Source organism: Staurois parvus, unplaced genomic scaffold, assembly GCF_062004578.1.
Source record: "Staurois parvus isolate SC_StPar_1 unplaced genomic scaffold, SC_StPar_1.0 ptg000191l, whole genome shotgun sequence".
NCBI classification, from domain to species: domain Eukaryota; kingdom Metazoa; phylum Chordata; class Amphibia; order Anura; family Ranidae; genus Staurois; species Staurois parvus.
In genome coordinates, this window is record NW_028317987.1 from 6,970,903 (window position 1) to 6,993,318 (window position 22,416).

General features: G+C 47.4%; 2 protein-coding genes across 2 annotated transcripts in view; both read right to left on the minus strand.

Annotated features, from left to right (window-relative positions):
• LOC149461937 (uncharacterized) overlaps positions 1-22,416 on the minus strand; it is a 359,663-nt gene that overhangs the window by 207,914 nt on the left and 129,333 nt on the right. The window lies entirely within an intron of this gene.
• Positions 1-22,416, minus strand: part of LOC149461938 (uncharacterized) — a 134,914-nt gene that overhangs the window by 97,754 nt on the left and 14,744 nt on the right. The window contains exon 3 of the mRNA XM_089677686.1: positions 9,878-10,327. Within this exon, the coding sequence (XP_089533812.1) occupies positions 9,878-10,327 (450 nt within the window). The remainder of the gene's footprint in view (positions 1-9,877; positions 10,328-22,416) is intronic.

Here is a 22,416-nt window from a genome sequence, read left to right on the forward strand (position 1 = left end):
CTTTTCCCTTTCCTTCAGTAGGTGGGTGGTCGGATTGGGTGCGTTGTGGTCCTTTGGATTTTCTTTCGTTTTCGTTTTGCTCTTCCGTTTTGGACAAGGGGCGGGGTGGGTGGGCGGTTGGAATGGTGTGTTTTGTGGGTTATGTGCTTTGGGGTCTTGTTTGTAATCTTTTTCATAATTTGGGGTTATGGAGTATATTTCAGTGACGATTATGGGTTTTTTTTGGGTGTGTTTTGTTATGTTATATGAGGGTCACCTTATTGCTGGTGCATATGGATCATCGTATATGGATGTTACTGCATAAAAGAAGGAAAAACGAAAAGATGAGACTTCACACGCAAACCTGAAATGTTAAATGTTAATTTGTTTATTATGTTTGTAGATTTTTTTATTTTATTTTTCAATTTGATTTAAACTTTATTTTCATGTATTCATGTATTTATTTGGTTTTTGTGTATGTATGTATGTAATTTTTTGTGATGTTGATAGTCGAGGTTGTTGTGATGAATTTTGTCTTCTTGTTTCGATTCCGGTTTTTTGTCTTCCTTGAATCTGTAAAATGGAAAATTTTTGTTTTGTTACTATTTGTGAATTATTTTTTGATACATTTTAATAAAAGAATTAAAAAAAAATCGACCTTGCCTTTAGGGATGTCCCTGCTTCCAGCTAGGACGTTGAGAACCACTTGCATCTATCCCAGCCATTTGGTCTGTGTGGGGTACCCTCTACTCGGCCTGGTAGGATCGTCGATTAAATTCGGCTTTACCTGCTTGCTGCTATTGGGTTTGAGGCTTAGCCCCCACACAGAACGAGTTTGTGATCTTCCCCCCCCTTGTTCACTCTGCGTTACTACGTCCGGGCAGTAGACGCTCAATAGCCTTTTCAAAGGCTAAGCAAGAGTGAAGCCGCCGAGGAAGAAGAAGGAGAAGGAATCCGCTGAAGATCTCTGGGAAGCCCTCCTGAGAACTCCTCTGCGACAAGATGGGGAAGAATAAGCAAACCGCAAAGAAGCCATTGACCGCCACCGCCGCCAAGACCCCGGGAGAAGCCCCCTCCACCTCCACCTCAGAATGCTCCGGCCCTGCAGAAGGTTTCCCCCCTCTGGAGCCCTGGATGAAGCAGACAGTCGTGCTGCGGCTGAAAGAGGTGGAAGGCAGAATCCAGGACATGACCCCGGAAGTCTTCGGCAAGAAAATGATCCTGGAGCAAGGATTCAGCAAGGCAGAGACCCTGTCGGTGCAGTCCTTCGTGAAGGGGATTTTCTTTATAACCTTTGTTTCGTTACAGGTCTGCAGAAGGTACTGGGAGATGGTGAAGACCTCTGGGCCCGATTCCCCTTTCCGCAAGTTTCTTGCGAATTCTCCCATTCAAAGAGACGAAAGGCGGATCACGGTGTCCATGAGGAACCCTCACGTCCCTGGAAGAGATATCGCCACCTATCTCCAGAGGTTCTGCGTCGTGTTGAAGGACCCAGTCCAGATATTAGACGCCAACGGCTTCTGGACAGGTAAGTGGGCCGTGTTTTGCAGATTGCTGAGAGATCGTCCCGCTGGAGATCTCCAACACCTGCAACAGTGCTTCTCCCTGGGAGCGTCGGCAGGACTCCTACATTACCCGGATCAACCCCAGTCATGCCGCAGGTGCGGTCAGCCGGGGCACGAGGGTAAGGATTGCCATGTGCTTTCATGTAGGTTCTGCCGGTCTGCAGGTCACGAGACCAAGGATTGCCCGAGATCCAAAACCTGCAACCTCTGTGGACGGTCAGAGCACGTCTACAAGGACTGCCCAGAGAGAAGCAGGACGTATGCGGGGGCCCTGAGCAAGGGCGCAGCTGCTAAACCAGCGCCACAGAAGCCTCAGAAGGACCCAGGTAAGAAGGACCCAGGTAAGAGGAACCCCCTCCCCCCACCCCAGCCCCCCCTGCCCCCCCGGTGTTGGAGGCCGCCCCCCCCGGACCCTGGTCCCCCTGCCCCTTGCCCTCCTGCCCCTCCCGCCCCTCGCCCTCCTGTCCCCCCCACCCCACCCGCCCCTCGCCCTCCTGCCCCCCCTGTCCCTTGCCCTCCTGCCCCCCCCACTCCTTGTCCTCTGCCCCCCTGCCCCACACCTCCCGGGCCCGGTTCCACCCCCCCTGACCTGTCCTCACAGGAGGATTTCCCGCCCCTTCCCCCTGCCACCCCCATCAGCAGCTCTGCGGCGGGGATCAGGAAGCGGAAGAAGGAGCAGGCCAGCCCGGCGGCGGAGGACCCCTCCTCTGCCACCAAACGGCCTGCCGTCCTCCAGGATGCCGCAGGTCCCGACCCCGTGGGGGAGGACCTCGACACACTGGAGGAAGAGGTGGAAGAAGAGATGGCTCTGACCCGGTCGGGGCCAGATCTCTCCACCGACTTCGATGAGGTCCTCAACGAGGTCCTCAACCAGATCGGTCTGAGCCAGGACCCTGGCCAGGCCGCAGAGGTCGCCACCCCTCCCCAGGGGAGGTAAGTACAGCCCCTGCCAACTAACCCCTTCATATCTTTCCCATGATGGCTGATATCTCTATCTTTTCCATTAATGTGAGGAGCATCAAGGATGTGTCTAGGAGGCAGACTGTGCTGACCTTTCTCTCCACACAGCAGAGTGATGTCTACATGCTTCAGGAGTGCGCCCTTCCCCCTCTGAGGAGGTACTCTCATTTGTCCTCCCAGTGGACCCACGGTCCCTCCTACTGGTCTGGTGGTGGCGATTGCAAGTCCGCAGGGGTTGCGGTTCTTATCAGGGGAGGACGTTTCACTGTTGACTCCGTCCATGAGCTCGTCTGTGGCCGCCTTTTGGTCATAGACGGCTCGTGGGTGGGGGAGCCCGTTAGGCTCATCAACGTGTACGCCTCCCCGGAGAAGAACGCACGGCTGGAGCTTTTCCAAACCCTGCGGACGCAACTCGTCACAACGAGAACAGTAGTGATCGGAGGTGATTTTAACTGTCCGATAGAGGAGGACGGGCGCAGCTCCAACATGTACGCAAAACTCGACGCCACCTCGAAGCTGCTCCGGGAGGTGATTGCGGAGGCTTCCCTGCAGGACGCCGTGGGATCCGTGGGGCGCGGTTCCGTGAACTACTCATGGAGCCGCCCCGACGGATCTGTGCGTTCCAGGATTGACTTTGTGCTCACCTCCAGGGCAGTCAGGCACCGCGGGTTCTCCATGGTTCCCTGCTTTTCTCTGACCACAGGGCCATTCAGTTTCGGGGTGACCTGGGAGAGGGCTTTGCCCCGGGCCCAGGCTCCTGGAAGCTGAATTGCACCCTGCTGGACGATGAGGAACTGCTAGAGGAGCTCAGGGAAACCTACGGTGCCTGGAAGGAGGAGAAGTCTTTCTTTCCCAAGGTAAGCGACTGGTGGGAGTTCGTGAAAGTCAAGCTGCGCAGCTTCTTTCAGGCCAGGGGACGCCAGCAAGTGTGTGCCAGGAGGAGGGAACTCAGGAGATTGCAGCGTCAGCTGCAGTCCCTGCAGGACCTTCATCTCTGTGGCTGGGACGTGAGGCAAGACCTGGAGGACACCAAGAAGAGCTTGAAAAAGCACTTTGAGGAAGAATCCAGGCACATTGTCTTCCGTGCCAAGGTGGAGCATCTAGATAAAGGTGAGAAGTGTAACTCTTTCTTTTTCAGGAAACTCCACTCAGGACACACTCCCCTGTCTGAGCTGCGCGACAAGACTGGAACACTCCAGAAGGGGAAGGAGGCCGTGATGGAAGTGGTCAGCGACTACTACTCCGACCTCTACTCCCCCAAAGCAACAGACACGGCAGCGGCCGACAGGTTCTTGTCAGGTATCTCTAATGCTATTGATCCTGCAGGTTTGTCGGCCACCAACGCCCCCTTGACGTTCGAGGAGCTGCACTCTGCCGCTAAATCCTTTAGGCGAGGCAGGACCCCGGGCTGCGACGGTCTCCCAGCGGAGCTCTATGTAGCGCTGTGGGATCTCGTGGGCCCGGACCTGCTCGAGCTGTACGAGGAGATGGTGGTGGAGGGCAAGATGCCTCCTTCGTTGAGGGAGGGGATGATCACGATCCTGTACAAGCGTAAGGGGGAGAGATGTGACTTGAAAAATTGGCGTCCCATCTCTCTCCTGAACGTGGACTACAAGATCCTCGCCAAAGTCATGGCGAACAGGCTGAAGGCTGTCATCGGACAGATCATCCACCCGGATTAGACTTGCGGCATTCCTGGCCGCAGGATTGCGGACAGCCTAGCGCTTGTCCGGGACACGGTCCAATACATCAAGGACCGCCGTGTGCACGCGGCCCTGGTCAGTCTTGACCAGGAAAAGGCCTTTGACCGTGTCTCCCATGGGTTTATGTGCAGAGCCCTGCGCAGGTTTGGTCTCGGGGAAATGTTTTGTTCGTATGTGGATATCATGTATAATGACATTTGCAGTTCCGTGCAGGTGAACGGCTGGAAAACTGACCCCTTCCCGGTCCTCTCCGGGGTCAGACAAGGCTGTCCTCTCTCACCTCTGCCTTTTGTTTGCTGTATAGAGCTCTTCGCCGAATGCATCAGACGGAATCCAGAGATCGGGGGAATCACCGCACCGGGACCAGACAGACGGGAAGTGAAGTGCTCGCTCTACATGGACGACGTGACGGTGTTCTGTGCCAACCAGCGCTCCATCGACCTGCTCGTCCAGACCTGCGAGGACTTCAGCCAAGCTTCGGGGGCAAAGGTCAACTGCGGGAAGTCGGAAGTCATGCTCTTCGGAAAGTGGTTCCTGCCTTCTTCTGCATCCATGCCCTTTGGCATCAAGACAGACTTCATGAAAATTCTGGGAGTTTGGTTTGGTGCTGAGGGCGCAGCCCTAAAGTCTTGGGAGGAGAGACTGGCTAAAATGCGACAGAAATTTGGACTTTGGAGCCTCAGAGACCTCACCATCGAAGGGAAGACACTGGTACTCTGCAGCGAGATTCTCCCTGTGTTGCAGTACCTCGCCCAGGCCTGGCCCCCTCGGGTCAACACCTTTAAGGCCATCACCAGGGCGGTGTTTCACTTCATCTGGGGCTCCAAGATGGACAGAGTGAAGCGGGCAGTCATGTTCAAGGAACCCCTCAAGGGCAGTAAGGGCGTGCCCGACATCGCCACCCAACTGAGGGTGTTCTTTGCTTGCAACTGCATCCGCAGAACTTTGCCCAGACGGATTATGGACTCTGGCGGGAACGCAATGTCTCGCTTCTTCCTGTTGCCTCTCTGGAAGTCCCTCGGGTGGGACACTTGGGATAGTTCCATCCCCTACAACTGGGACACTCCTTGGTACTACTTGGATACCTTCAAGTTCATCAGGGAGCAAGGGCTGCAGGGAGTCAAGCCTGACTTGTGGAAACCAAAGACCATCTACAAGCTGATCAGAGCAAGCGACATTTTGGAGTCGGTTCCAGGCCTGCCTTCAGACACTTGCAAAGTGGTCTGGAGGAATGTTTCTTCCAACATTCTCACCAACAGGCATAAAGACCTGGCATGGATGGCAATCCAAGGGGGGTTGCCTCTCAGGACATTTATGCATGCCAGGAACCTGAGCAGATACAGACACTGCCCCTTCTGCATCATCCATGAGGAAACGTCTCACCACGTTTTCTGGGAGTGCTCATTTGCTCAGGCTCTGTTGGGGGCCCTGGAACCTGAACTCAAGGACTTTGTACCACAGACAGCCATCACTCACTTTGGGGTGTTGAATGGACTATTCTGTGGGACTTTTTCTCTGGAGGACATTGACGGCGCCTGGCGGGTGCTGTGTTGTTTTAAGGACGCTTTATGGTGCGCCAGAAAGCGCCTCATCCACCAGCGGGAGAGGATGTCCATTGAGGACTGCCGCAGACTGATCCTCAGTCTGCTCAGAGACTATACCTTGATGGACTTTAAGGAGGAAGAGGACGTCTGAAGATTTCCCCCTTCCCCCTACTCCCCCTTGCGTGTCTTTGTCTTCTCAATAAAGCTTCGGGCCTGTGTTCTCCCCCCCCTCTTTCCCCCCCCCCCCCACACCCGATGCCTATTGTAGAATGTAAACTCCGGCTTTCGTTTTTCGTTTATTGCATGACTTAGTAATGTGTATCAGGATGCTACGGTTTTTGGGGTAAGCGGCGTCATGCATGACGTGTTGGTCTGGGGATTCATCCTCTGCACACCACGTCAGGCATCATACCGCTGAGCGAATGTATTTATTTCTGAATGTATTTATCGTATGCTTGGAACTGTATTGCAATGTGGTGCGCTGCGTCGCAGTACAGGGTGAGATGTACCCCGATTACAAGTATCATGTTGTTTTTGATGCTTCTGCAATAAAAGTATCTTTTCAATCAAAAAAAAAAATGGTCATCTGCTCCCAGGGTAGGGTCAGGATCTTACACCATCGGGTCTCCTCTAGAGTGGAGTACTCTCATCAGGTGTGATAATGGTCATCTGCTCCCAGGATAGGGTCAGGATCTTACACCATCGGGTCTCGTCTAGAGTGGAGCACTCTCATCAGGAGTGATAATGGTCATCTGCTCCCAGGGTAGGGTCAGGATCTTACACCATCGGGTCTCCTCTAGAGTGGAGTACTCTCATCAGGTGTGATAATGGTCATCTGCTCCCAGGATAGGGTCAGGATCTTACACCATCGGGTCTCGTCTAGAGTGGAGCACTCTCATCAGGAGTGATAATGGTCATCTGCTCCCAGGGTAGGGTCAGGATCTTACACCATCGGGTCTCCTCTAGAGTGGAGTACTCTCATCAGGTGTGATAATGGTCATCTGCTCCCAGGATAGGGTCAGGATCTTACACCATCGGGTCTCGTCTAGAGTGGAGCACTCTCATCAGGAGTGATAATGGTCATCTGCTCCCAGGGTAGGGTCAGGATCTTACACCATCGGGTCTCCTCTAGAGTGGAGTACTCTCATCAGGAGTGATAATGGTCATCTGCTCCCAGGGTAGGGTCAGGATCTTACACCATCGGGTCTCCTCTAGAGTGGAGTACTCTCATCAGGTGTGATAATGGTCATCTGCTCCCAGGATAGGGTCAGGATCTTACACCATCGGGTCTCGTCTAGAGTGGAGCACTCTCATCAGGAGTGATAATGGTCATCTGCTCCCAGGATAGGGTCAGGATCTTACACCATCGGGTCTCGTCTAGAGTGGAGTACTCTGAGGACCTAACTGTGTATCACCATCTGGGGTCCCAGGCTCTGTGGGTGAAGACTCTCAATGAAGAGAGCCCAATAAGGGACACCACATGGCGTGATACCGTAGATAACTGATTTATTGTTTACAAAGTATAGAAAATACAAGTAAATAAATAATACAAACTGACCATATAGAATTCAGGATGGCCACCAGTGGTGGTCAGACGTCCAGAAACTATATCCCCTTTGACGCATTTCGTGCGATGCACATCATCATAGGGTGCTGGGCTTACAGTCAGGGACGTCTATTAGCTCCGATTTACATTTGATCCCCGGTGATCCTGATAGTCCCTCTGATTTCCTATTAAAACTGACCACACTAGGCATGAGAGCTCAGCGTGGTCAGTTCTCTAACTGCTGTCTGCTCTCCTCCAATCATCAGACTTGTCCTGACTTCCCCCTCCCTGCACAGCCATTCACTAGGAAGATCAGTGAACTGAAGACAAGTGATCACATGAATAGTAGTAAGGAGAATGTCACTTCCTGATATCATTGCTTACTACTAGTGAAATCTGTGAATGATCACCGAGGTCACATGGTACAGGGCTATTCCCAACAGACTTGTACCATGTGACAAGCTGTGACCAATCACAGCTCCCACAGTATTTCTCAATGGCTGCAGGAATGCAGCCAGAGAGAAGGAGAAATGATTGCTTTTACAGCCTTTATGGGTGTAAAAAAAACATAAATAATAATATAAAAAAAATAAAAATGTAAAACATTTTTTTGAAAAATTATAATTTTTGGTTATAAACTAATTTGTTTTTTTTTTACTAAAAAGATATCTGAATACATTTATGAAGAAAGATTATTTGCAAAATTTTATAAGAAAAACATTTTATTTTCAAAATGTTTGGACATTTTAATTTATATAGCAAAAAATAAAAATTACAGCATTGAATAAATACCACCAAAATAAAGTTTTATCTGTCTCAGAGTGCGGGAGTACGACCTCAGGTGCGGGAGTGTGACCTCAGAGTGTGGGAGTGTGACCTCAGAGTGTGACCTCAGGGTGCGGGAGTACGACCTCAGAGTGCGGGAGTGTGACCTCAGAGTGCGGGAGTACGACCTCAGAGTGCGGGAGTGTGACCTCAGAGTGCGGGAGTGTGACCTCAGAGTGCGGGAGTGTGACCTCAGAGTGCGGGAGTACAACCTGAGTGCAGGAGTGTGACCTCAGAGTGCGGGAGTGTGACCTCACAGTACGGGAGTGTGACCTCACGGTGCGGGAGTGTGACCTCACGGTGCGGGAGTGTGACCTCACGGTGCGGGAGTGTGACCTCAGGGTGCGGGAGTGTGACCTCAGGGTGCGGGAGTGTGACCTCACAGTGCGGGAGTGTGACCTCACAGTGCGGGAGTGTGACCTCAGAGTGTGGGAGTGTGACCTCACAGTGCGGGAGTGTGACCTCAGGGATTAGTATGGAGCCCTGTCTGATGAAGGAAACCAAGGGCACTATTTATAGAACATTCATTGGACCAATGAGACAATCATTCCTCCAGCTGTGACATCATCCAGCCCTATGTTAAGTAACACAGTGATTTCCTATGGTGTAAGCCGGCTCCATCTAGTGGCCACAATAAGGTGATTTTTCTGAAATATCTCTATCAGTAAAACTAGCCCAATATGAGAATGCCGGTCTCATCTGTTCAACATTGTTCTCCATAGACCTCCAAGTGTTTGTGAAATCTCCCACCACAAAATGTACTCAGCCAATCACAGGGCAGGACTCCATTTTTATTCTTCTCCTGCCATCAATGGCCAACCCGTTCCCACCAACGCCTCGTCCATTCACCGACGCCTTGTTCATTCACCGACACCTCGTCCATTCACTGACACCTTGCTCACAAGGATTTTGTGTATTTTTTATTTTCATACAAATGGTACCAATTCCACTGGTTGTTTGTAACATGGGAACCTTCTTCCCATCTGCCATAGCCCTCCCCCATCGTTCCCCATTCCACCCCCCAATAAGTATAATCAAATTCTCTCTCCCCCCTCCATCCTAGTTTATATACTCCTCCAGCCTTCCCATAAACCCCTCCCCCAGCACAGCAGACCCCCTTCCATGTAGGTGCAAGCCATCTCTAGTATATAGGCTGCACCCCAATGAGAAGTCAGCCCAGTGCTCTAGGTCAGGACCCCATTTTTATTCTTCTCCTGCCATCAATGGCCAACCCGGTCCCACACTTCATCCATGTCTTTGGGGACCTCTGATCTCCTTATGAACTGTTTCTTCCATGATGAAGATCAGCCATGGAGTATATCTGAGGTGTATATCAGGGTGTGCTTCTTCCCCACATGAGAGCTGGGATGTCCAGCAACATTCATCTAGAAGACATTTCCCGCACTCAAGGCACTAATACACCTCCAGGGTTGTGTGGGACCCCTGATGTACAGGAAGACAGGACTTCAGTGAGGAACATTTCCCTCACTCAGGACAGGAAAGTGTCTTCTCCCCCGTGTGAGATCTCTGATGTTTGTAAAGATTGGACTTTTCTGAAAAACATTTCCCACACTCTGGACGGGAATACAGCTTTTCCCTTTTGTGAGACCTTTGATGCTTGACAAGATCTGCTTGATTTACAAAACATTTCCAGCACTTAGAACAGAAAAGTGACTTTTCCCTGTGTGCAATCTCTGATGTGTGTAAAGATAGGACTTCTGTGAAAAACATTTCCCGCACTCAGGACAGGAATACGGCTTCTCCCCCGTGTGCAGTCTCTGATGTGTGTGAAGACTGGACTTTTGTGAAAAACAGTTCCCGCACTCAAGACAGGAATACGGCTTCTCCCCCGTGTGAGATCTCTGATGGCTGTAAAGACTTGACTTCTCTGAAAAACATTTCCCGCACTCAGGACAAGAATACGGCTTCTCCCCTGTGTGAGATCTCTGATGTTTGTGAAGATGAGACATCTGTGAAAAACATTTCCCACACTCAGGACAAGAATACGGCTTCTCCCCCGTGTGAGATCTCTGATGTTTGTGCACACTGGACTTCTGTGAAAAACATTTCCCGCAGTCAGGACAAGAATATGGTTTTTCCCCCGTGTGAGATCTCTGATGCTTGTGCAGACTGGACTTCTCTGAAAAACATTTCCCGCACTCAGAACAGGAATACGGCTTCTCTCCTGTGTGAAATTTCTGGTGTCTGTAAAGATAGGACTTCAATGAAAAACATTTCCCGCACTCAGAACAAGAATACGGCTTTTCCCCCATGTGAGATGTCTGATGCCTGGAAAGATGGGACTTCAGTGAAAAACATTTCCCGCACTCAGGACAGGAAAATTGCTTCTCCCCCGTGTGAGACATCTGATGTGTGTAAAGATGGGACTTCTGTGAAAAACATTTCCCACACTCAGGACAAGAATACAGCTTTTCCCCTGTGTGAGATCTCTGATGTTTGTGCAGACTGGACTTTTGTGAAAAACATTTCCCACACACAGGACAAGAATATGGCTTCTCCCCTGTGTGACATGTCTGATGCCTGGAGAGATGGGACTTCACTGAAAAACATTTCCCGCACTCAGGACAGGAAAATGGCTTCTCCCCCTTGAGAGATTTCTGATGTTTGTGCAGACTGGACTTTTCTGGAAAACATTTTCCACACTCAGGATAGGAATATGGCTTCTCCCCTGTGTGAGATCTCTGATGTCTGTAAAGACTGGACTTCACTGAAAAACATTTCCCGCACTCAGGACAGGAATATGGCTTCTCTCCTGTGTGAGATCTTATATGCATATTAAGACGGTATTCATGATGGAAACATTTCCCGCACTCAAGACAGGAGAACTTTTTCCCTGTTGTAACGCTGACCTGGACCCGCACAGTCTGAGGTTCCTCAGGATACGAGGAATCCGATGGTCCATCTACACTGGGTGGTGCCGGATGGACATTGGAGGGAGCCGGGTTTTCTTCTGGACTATACTGTGTGATGTCCTCATCTTCTACTTTCCAGTCTGGAGACAAAGTGAGACAATCCTCGGAGGTTTTCCTCATCTCCCGGCCATGGACTAAAATACAAAGACAAAGAGGATTACTAGACAGGAGCTGATTGGTTCAAATCCACACAAATGTCAGGATGGTACAAATCCCCCCAAATGTCAGGACAGGACAGATCCCCCCAAATGTCAGGACGGTACAATTCCCCCTGTAAGGAAAAATGTCTTATTAACTGGCATCCATTGTGTTTAATGCCTCCATTGTAGATGTGGGAACAAGTTAGTTTGGTGTTTATATGTCACTTGTAACAACTGTTTGTTTCATGAATTCAGTTCCCATTCTGTAGATGGAACTGCCTTATATGGTGGTCTTCAGTCATTTGTGGTCGTTATATTTCTTGATAAGAGTGCAATATATCGTCGGTCATTACAATATATCGTCGGTCATTACAATATTTCATTGGTCATTACAATATATCGTCGGTCATTACAATATATCGTCGGTCATTACAATATTTCATTGGTCATTACAATATATCGTCGGTCATTACAATGTATCGTCGGTCATTACAATGTATCGTCGGTCATTACAATATTTCATTGGTCATTACAATATTTTGTTGGTCATTACAATATTTTGTTGGTCATTACAATATTTTGTTGGTCATTACAATATATTATTGGTCATTACAATATTTCGTTGGTCATTACAATATATCGTTGGTCATTACAATATATTATTGGTCATTACAATATTTCGTTGGTCATTACAATATTTCATTGGTCATTACAATATTTTGTTGGTCATTACAATATATCATTGGTCATTACAATATATCGTTGGTCGTTACAATATTTCGTTGGTCATTCTGCATTTGTAAAACCTGCTCGCACGCATTAAACGTTCAGAGATTTAGTTTGCACACTTTGGTGTCCGGAGTTTTATTCCTCCTGATCTCAGAGGGCAGAAATTACCGAAGCCATTTAAAGGGCTACAGACATAGGTTGAATCCTTGCAATCTGGTGTCAGAAGTCGGGATTAAAGGTGAGGCTGGTCAGGTAAGCTGAGCTATTTTGTCTTAGTTTTGCCGGATCAAATCCCCTTTAAAGACCCCGGGACAGCAGCCAAAGTTTCCATGTGAGATTGTTGGATCTCACGGAGAGTCCTGGAGGTGGGTCCTCAAAGGAAATTCAGAGGTTTTGGAAGCCTCTGGGGAAAAACTGCCTCGGCAGATGTATTGTGAATTCACAGGAGTCCTCGGTTATTTCTGCCATTTTAGAAGTAGAAGTGCCTATTTGCTGTGTGTTATGGAACTGCTATGTAGTATTTGTGTTTCTTCAGAACAGGTTTATTACAAGGATTTGTACTTTTAGGTGTTAAACTCCTGAACTGTGGAGAAGGCTTTGCTGACATGACAACCTCTCCGCTTCAGGGAATAAGTACTGATATTGTAATCATTTATTGCTTTGTCTAACAGCTGTTTCCTCTTCCAGTATGGGAAAGATCCAAAGTAAGGGATCTCTGCCAAAAATTCCAAGGCTTCCGCATAAAGTGTTAAGAGATATTGCTGAGAAAAAGAAAGACAAGAGAATCCGGAATGGTCTAGGCCAGTGGTCGGCAAGCCGCGGCTCGCGAGCCACATGCGGCTCTTTACAAACTTAAATGCGGCTCTTCTGTGTGCCGGGCGCCCGCTCCCCTCCCTCCTCTCGGGCGGCCGCCCCAAAAGTCAGGACTCTGCAGCTGTCAGGATGTAGGCGGGGCAGCCAGGATGTAGGCGGGGCAGCGTGACAAACTCCTCTCCTCTCACAGTCTGCCCTGAAGACCGGAACGGCGCGGAGCAAAGGTAAGTGAATTGACACAATATGGGGAATGAATTACTATAGGGGGGATGAATTACTATATGGGGGATGAATTACTATGGGGAATGAATTACTATAGGGGGGATGAATTACTATATGGGGGATGAATTACTATGGGGAATGAATTACTATAGGGGGGATGAATTACTATATGGGGGATGAATTACTATGGGGAATGAATTACTATATGGGGGATGAATTACTATAGGGGGAATGAATTACTATAGGGGGGATGAATTACTATAGGGGGGATGAATTACTATAGGGGGGATGAATTACTATAGGGGGGATGAATTACTATATGGGGGATGAATTACTATATGGGGGATGAATTACTATGGAGGATGAATTACTATGGGGGATGAATTACTATATGGGGGATGAATTACTATATGGGGGATGAATTACTATATGGGGGATGAATTACTATGGGGGATGAATTACTATATGGGGAATGTATTTTCAGTTTTAAAAATGTGGCTCTCAAAATAAATTTCAATCGTGGTTTTGGCAAGATTTGGCTCAGTTGAAAAAAAAAGGTTGCCCACCACTGGTCTAGGATAACTTGTAAAGAATATGTGATCAGAGTATCACCGTGGGATGATCACTATGTGGTTCCTTTCACAGACAATATTGCAGAATGGTCCCTGGATATGAAAAGCAGTGGTCCCTTTCCTAGAGATGGGTCTAATGATAAGATTCATATGGACATGATAAGAGGACTGTGATTAGGAGATAAGACATCTTTCAACTTGCCCAAGGTGTAACTTTAAATACATGAAATCTGTGGGTATTCACTGGCTCAGATATGAGTCTGGTTACGCTCCGGAGCCCAGGAATATTAATCTCCACTCTTTAACTCCCAGCATCTGCCCCGCCAACTTATACACAAGTATATCCAGCATTACCAAAGACAGAGGATGAGGATTTCAGATAGACCACTACAGCCTCCCATAGAACAAGCAGTGGAGATACAGAGTCCGGATAGTACAGTATGGGAGGAGGAGGGAGGGGCTGTAGGAGGAAGAGAGGAAGGAGACAGATCAGATGGCAGTCCAAGGAAGAGAGGAAGGAGACAGATCAGATGGCAGTCCAAGGAAGAGAGGAAAGAGACAGATCAGATGGCGGTCCAAGGAAGAGAGGAAGGAGACAGATCAGATGGCGGTCCAAGGAAGAGAGGAAGGAGACGGATCAGATGGCGGTCCCGAGGAAGAGAGGAAGGAGACAGATCAGACGGCAGTCCCGAGGAAGAGAGGAAGAAGACAGATCAGATGGCAGTCTTGAGGAAGAGAGGAAGGAGACAGATCAGATGGCGGTCCCGAGGAAGAGAGGAAGGAGACAGATCAGATGGCGGTCCCAAGGAAGAGAGGAAGGAGACAGATCAGATGGCAGCCCCGAGGAAGAGAGGAAAGAGACAGATCAGGTGGCAGTCCCAAGTGGCAAATTACCAGAACTACACACAGATCAGATGGCAGTCCCAAGGAAAAGAGGAAGGAGACAGATCAGATGGCAGTCCCAAAGAAGAGAGGAAGGAGACAAAGCAGATGGCAGTCCCGAGGAAGAGAGGAAGGAGACAGATCAGATGGCAGTCCCGAGGAAGAGAGGAAGGATACAGATCAGATGGCAATCCCGAGGAAGGAGACAGATCAGATGGCAGTCCCGAGTGGCAAATTACCAGAACTACACACAGATCAGATGGCAGTCCCAAGGAAGGAGACAGATCAAATGGAAGTCCCAAGGAAGAAAGGAAGGAGACAGATCAGATGGCAGTCCCGAGGAAGAGAGGAAGGAGACAGATCAGATGGCAGTCCCGAGGAAGAGGAAGGAAACAGATCAGATGGCGGTCCCAAAGAAGAGAGGAAGGAGACAGATCAGATGGCAGTCCCGAGGAAGAGGAAGGAGACAGATTAGATGGCAGTCCCGAGGAAGAGGAAGGAGACAGATCAGATGGCAGTTCCGAGTGGCAAATTACCAGAACTACACACAGATCAGACGGCAGTCCCAAGGAAGAGATGAAGGAGACAGGTCAGATGGCAGTCCCGAGGAAGAGAGGAGGAAGACAGATCAGATGACAGTCCCGAGGAAGGGAGGAAGGAGACAGATCAGATGGCAGTCTTGAGGAAGAGAGGAAGGAGACAGATCAGATGACAATCCTGCAGAAGTGAGGAAGGAGACAGACCAGATGATGGTCCCGAGGAAGAGAGGAAGGAGACAGACCAGATGATGGTCCCGAGGAAGGGAGGAAGGAGACAGATCAGATGGCAGTTCCGAGGAAGAGCAAGGAGACAGATCAGATGGAAGTCCCGAGGAAGAGGAAGGAGACAGATCAGATGGCGGTCTCCAGGAAGGGAGGAAGGAGACGGATCAGATGGCAGTCCCAAGGAAGAGGAAGGCGACAGATCAGATGGCAGTCCCGAGGAAGAAGAAGAAGGAGACAGATCAGATGGCAGTCCTGAGTGGCAAATTACCAGAACTACACAGAGTCCACTAACCATTACACTTACATCTACAAAGAGGACTGTAGCCCCCAATGACAGGACTTTGAGAAGCAATGTAAAAGGAAAAAGTGAAAAAGGGAGAAAATTTAGCTTTCCCATTTATTGTGATGGGAAATGATATCGTAATTAAACCTATGGATATGACCGAATGAATGACATCATAAAGAATAGTTCAGACCCCAGAAAGAATCCAACTGTCTGCATAAATTATTTAAAGAGAGCCACCCAAAGCAGACAGTGTTCACAACAGGACATGAAATTAATAATTGATGGAATTTTACGATATGACATGGACTCGGGGTTTGACTGGACAAAGGTGCCTACCATACATGTTTTGGTTCATCCTGGAACCCTGGCAGCCACTCAAACATGGCTGAAAGAAGACACTCAGAAAAAAGTATGGGAAGAGGTGACAGCCGAGATGGAGAGAATATGGAAAAGTAGGAAATCGTTAGCAACTGTTGTTACTTGTAAGCAAGGGACAAAAGAGACGGTGATAGAGTATGTGAAAAGATTTAGGAAAGTTTGGAAGGAAGAAGCTGGGATGGATATGGTTAGTGCAGAAATGGGCATTATATATATATCCAAACCTTGATGGCAGGATTCACACCTGAAATTACACTGGTAATAAGACAGCTTATTTCAGACTGGATAGAGATGGATGCAAGTACGTTTGAAAAGCAAGTGATGGAGAAAGACGCCTTTGGATGTTTTGAGGTTCCCAAATCCACCAAGAAAGCACATTTTCAGGGATTACAACATAGTTACAATCCCAGAGAAAGAGGTAGAAATGGAAACAGGGAGAGAAAAGGATATAAAGGTAGAGGAGATGGGAGACCAAAAGATTACAGGAAAGTCATTGGAAGAAGGAATGCCCACAACTTAGAGGGAACAAATCCATACCACAGGAGACAAAGTGCAGAAATCCACCCGTCAAGTACCCGATCAGTTGGCAGAACCAAGGTCCACAATAGATCTGCCCCGAAGGTAATAGCTCCCTCACTTGTCCAGTTGTCTCACATACTCCTGAACAGGAACCTTTAATGGTTATAAGAGTAGCAGGAAAAATATTAGCATTCGTAGTTGACACGGGTTCAACTCATTCAGTTATAAAAAGAAGAAAATTATGTGGAACCACTCTTATTATGTGAACCTTCGATGGGAATTAGTGGAGCAGTTCTCCCAACTTTTAAGACTCCCCTTTGCTTGTGCAAGGGAACCCTGACAAAAGAGGAGAGGAACAGATTATTTGGCATGAATTTACTGTAATCCCTGATTGCCCAGATAGTCTGTTAGGAAGAGATTTACTTAGTAAAATGAATGTTATCATGGCAGTCAATGAAGAAGGTATATTTATGATTACACCTTTTTTGGCATTCCCCCAAATGACTGCTAGCCATGATCAGCGACCCAAATTACACTAATGGTCGATGGCACAAAAATGGATTTCTTAACTGACACGGGAGCTAGCAGGTCCAGTTTAAGGGAGGATCATTGTGAGGGAACAAGAGTAGAATGTGAACCTTCAATTGGTATCACTGGGACATGTGCCAAAACCTGGGAGACACCCCCTTTGTGTGTTTCTGATTCTCACGGGAAAAGTTCCATAGTGAAACATTCTTTCAAGATCATATCAGGATGCCCTGTGAATTTGCTAGGCAGAGATCTGTTGGGAAAATTCAAGGCCACACTCAGGATAAGTGAGAAGGGAGGGGTGCACATGGAGTCATCTCACTGTTTGTGGGCATGGAAGATTTAGACAAGTGAAGCCTGAAGTCTGGGCCAACAGTAAGCTACATGTAGGGTATATTCCCTGTACACCTTACAAGGCCAGACCTAAACCTGGAGTTGGTCCAGTGTACCAAAAGCAGTATCCTTTGTTACAAGAAAAGATTGATGGTATATGGAATAGTAGAGAATAGTAGATGGTATATGGAATAGTAGAGAATAGTAGATGGTAGATGGAATAGTAGAGAATAGTAGATGGTATATGGAATAGTAGAGAATAGTAGATGGTAGATGGAATAGTAGAGAAGCTCCTCAAGGAAAGTGTTTTGAAACCTATGGTTTCCCCATACAACACCCCGGTAAATCCAGTGAAGAGAGCTGATGGTACTTACCGTTTAGTGTAAGATCTCAGAGCCATTCACAATCTCATTATTCCAATTGCACCCATCATCCCAGATGTGCCCTCATTGATTACCTCCATTCCACATGATACGCAGTGTTATACTGTGATTGATTTAAGCAATGCGTTTTCTTTCCATCCCAATTGACAAAGAGACACAACTACTGTTAAGTTTTACTCTGGCCAACAAACAGTTAACCTGGGCCAGATTGCCCCAAGGCTGTGTGGATTCTCAGGCTGTATATTCCATGGCCCTCCGAGAATCCTTAAAGGGTTGGGCACCCTGCCATGGTTCCACGTTACTCTAGTATGTGGATGACTTGTTATTTTGTTCACTCAACAGGGTGTCTTGTAGGCAGGACAGAATATCTCTGTTAAATTTTCTGGGTACAGAGAGACACAAGGTGGCAAGGCAAAAGGTATAATATTGTCAAACTTTGGTGGATTACTTGGGATTCACTCTGTCACAAGGCACCAGAATGGTGAGCCAGTCCAGGATCCAAGCCATTACGAGTCTGCCCCGCCCAAAAACTAAGAAGGAAATGCTTTTTCCTTGGCATGGTTAACTATTGTCTCCAATGGATACCTGACTGCTCCCATTATGACAACATACTCAGGCAGCACACGAAAGCTGAGGCTTCAGACCTTATTGAATGGGACGAAGAATCCAACAATGCCTACCAAACCTTGAGGTCCTCATTAGTTTCCTCTCCTGCTCTGGGTTTAGCGAATTACAATATTGATTTTCATGTGTATGCTCATGACAATTGTAAAACCATGGCGGCTGTGGTCGCTCAGGATCATGGAGGACACGAGGCCAGTAGCCTATTTTTCAAAAGTAGTGCCAAGTCCGGAGCAGGACATGCTGGCATGTCTGAGAGCCCTGGCCGTCTGTGCCATGGCAGTGGAAGACTCAATGAGTGTGACTCTGGGACATAAAACCATCCTTCACACCACACATCATGTACTACATGTCCTTAAGAACCTCACTACGCAGCACATGACAGCACAAAGGGCAAGCGGTTATCAAGTGATTTTGACATCAACTGCAAATTTGGAAGTGAAATATGCAAGTTCTAATTCAGCTCCCTTAGCTATGCTAAATTATTTGCTAGGGATAAACGGTGAAACTGACAACCCACCCGAGGAACATGATTGTGTTCAGGTCATACATGAAGATACCTCTCCCAGAATAGACATACAACACCCATTCCGGAAGCTCTGGACATATTTGTAGATGGTTCTTGTTCCAGACCTTCTGATGATACCTTTATACCAGGGTATGCAGTGGTCCAGTTACCTGACATTGTTCAGGAGGCATTACCCCTCACTCACAAATCAGCCCAAGCTGACAACCCACCCGAGGAACATGATTGTGTTCAGGTCATACATGAAGATACCTCTCCCAGAATAGACATACAACACCCATTCTGGAAGCTCTGGACATATTTGTAGATGGTTCTTGTCCCAGACCTTCTGATGATACCTTTATACCAGGGTATGCAGTGGTCCAGTTACCTGACATTGTTCAGGAGGCATTACCCCTCACTCACAAATCAGCCCAAGCTGCAGAATTGATTGCACTAACAAGGGCTTGTGAACTTTGTGAGAATCAAGATGTAAATGTTTACACAGATTCTAGGTATGCTTTTGGAGTTGTCCATGATTTTGGTAAAATATGGCAGAGAAGGGGATTCTCCACTGCAGATGGAAAAGGAGTATCACATGGGGACCTAATAAACAATCTTCTGGAAGCCATTCATAAACCTAGGTCCATTGCAGGAATTAGATGTAAGGCACACACATCTTCCTCTGATTTTGTAGCCAAAGGCAAGGCATTTGCTGATTGCACTGCTAAAAATGCCGCCCTACAGCAACACCTCTTGTAAACTCACAAATGTCTATTGGCCATTTTAGATCCACCTATGTTACCGGAACATTCTCTTCTCAAGGAGCTGCAATATACAGCAACTGAAGAGGATGTAGCATACTGGCAACAGAAGGAGTTGACATGAGACGTAATTGTCTAATGTCAAAAGGAGGTATCCTAGGACCCCCACGTCACAGCGCTCCTCTCATTATGGCGCAGCTCCATGGCATAGGACATCGGGGTTGGCAGGTAGTGAAAGATGAAATAAAGAAAAGATTTTGTGCTCCAAATCTTACTAAGCAGACACAAGAACAAATAGGGCGTGTGTTACATGCATCAGAAACAATGGTGGAAACCCCAATCAGGTTAGACATGATCATCTAGTGCCACCTAGTGGACCATTTGAGGAACTTCAAATTGATTTCACACACATGCCTAATAGTGGACGAGGCAAGTTTCTGCTGGTGATAGTGGATCGCTTTAGTCGCTGGCCTGAAGCATTTGTAACAAAGAGGATGCAAGGAGCGTTGATAAAATCCTTTGCAAAGAAATCATCCCTCGATGGGGATGTCTGGTCAGTATAGAATCAGACAAAGGACCAGCATTTACATCAAAGATTACATAACAGGTAGCCAAACTGATGAGCATTGACTGGAAGTTCCACATATTCTACCACACAGAGTTCTGGTCAGGTAGGACGGGCAAATAGGACCCTGTAGGAAAAACTAAGGAAGGCAACAGGGGGGACATTGAAGGGATGGGAAGCGTACTTGCCAGCTGTTCTGGCTGAGATGAGGATGACACCACATAAAGGCACCAAGCTTTCCCCCTTTGAAATTCTTATGGGCAGGCCATTCCCCACCCCCTGGACATGAGGTCCTTTGGTAGTTATGTCAGGTGATTTAGAATTAATCCCGGAAAGATATGTCCAGGAATTGATTAGGGTGCTGAATGGTGTATACGATGATGTCTCTCTCTCATTCCCTCTTCCCACAGATGATCCAACCCACCCACACAAGCCAGGAGACGGGTATTGGTTAAGGATCTTCACAAACACAAGACCACAGATCGGCCATACGGAGAACCTACCATGGTGACGGCTGTGAGGAGAACCGCAGTTCTGACTGCTGATTCCAACGTCTGGATAGATGCTTCTAGAGTAAAGAGGATCCTGGAACCTCCAAGGAACCAGGAGCAACAGACGGAACAGGAAAAGGAGACGGACCTACCAGTGTTCTTCAATCTCCAGAATGCTGCTTCATCCAGAGACAGCCTGGAAGAACTTTGTTTTGATTGGTTGTCTCTCAGTGATAAGTGTTTCAGTGGCTTACTGGGCTAGTCACTGCTACTATCATCCAGAAGAATGGCCACCAATCTGTGGCCACAACAGTAAGACCGTAAATGACAGCGGACTAATAAAAAAGCAGCAGAAAAGATCATTGACTGAGAATATGTCACTATTGAAATGTAAGTATAGGTATGCCATGCTCTCGGGATTCCAGAGTTGTTGGGTTTGCAGTATACTCCACCCTGAAACTATGAACATTCCTTTGTATGCGGCACCAAAAAATGTGACGTCAATGTTTATTGGTAATCTGAGTATTATCCTCACAAATGTTACTACAAGGCCGAAATCTGAAGTGTTGGGAGTTATGATGGAACCTGAATGGTGTTTTCATTTAGGCAGCAAATCAAATGAAGGAGAAGAATGTTGTAGTCAGTCTAAACTTAATGTCACTGGGAAGCACCTGAGGACGGGGACTTTGTACAAGTAAACACTACTAAGAATGGATGGAAAATACATAGAAAACATTCCTAACAATGCATCCCACAGGAAATACTATGGAGTAGGGCGAGTTTTCATTAAGCCAGATTTAGTTGGTTACCCTAACCCAAATGTAAGTCAAGTATGGAAAGATCAATCAGTAGCTTTTACTGAAGGAGTCCAGGTATGTTGTGGGAAAACTTGTAATCCATGGACCCCCCAAGGACAGGAAGGATGGTGTTACTTAGCCACCTTGGTACCAGTAATGGATGTCATGGGGGGACACACAGTGATGCTTTACTGGCTAGTAGTCATCCCTGATATCCTATGAAATGTAGGCATGAGAGGGACTTGTATAAAACAGAAGACCAAGCCTGGCCATGGTTCCTGCATGGACTGGGTGGGGATAGAATTGGGGAGAAGGTTAAATAATTATTCACTTATTATGGATCAGATTATAAATGAAACACAACTAGAAGTAAGTCTTGTGAATGTTGAACTACGGGCATGAAGAAAACAGGTACTCATGAATGAAATGGGAATAGAACAAATGGGAGCAGCATTGATAGGGATCTGTGAGTCTACTACTGACTATGAGTGTTGTACATGGATACATAACACGTCTGCTGGGATCCCAAACTACTATGAAGTCATTGAGAATCATAGAGACCAGGTAAATGCTTTACAAGCCCCAGCTCCATCCATAGCTGAAGATGGCCGGGCTGTGTGAGTCTACTACTGACTATGAGTGTTGTACATGGATACATAACACGTCTGCTGGGATCCCAGACTACTATGAAGTCATTGAGAGTCATAGAGACCAGGTAAATGCTTTACAAGCTCCAGCTCCATCCATAGCTGAAGATGGCTGGAACCCTTTTAAAGGGTTGGGAAGATTTGGAGATTTTTTTGGATGGTTTAAGAAAGTAGGCATGCTGATTTTATGTTTTTTTCTAATAGTTATGTTTTATGTTGCTGCTAAATTTTGCATGTGCATTTTTAACAAGTTTTTTGCCAATCAGGATGCATATTAGAAACAACAACTGTGAAATTTGATGTGTTACTACGTGACAAAAGGAGGAACTGTAAGGAAAAATGTCTTATAAACTGGCATCCATTGTGTTTAATGCCTCCATTGTAGATGTGTGAGCAAGTTAGTTTCGTGTTTATATGTCACT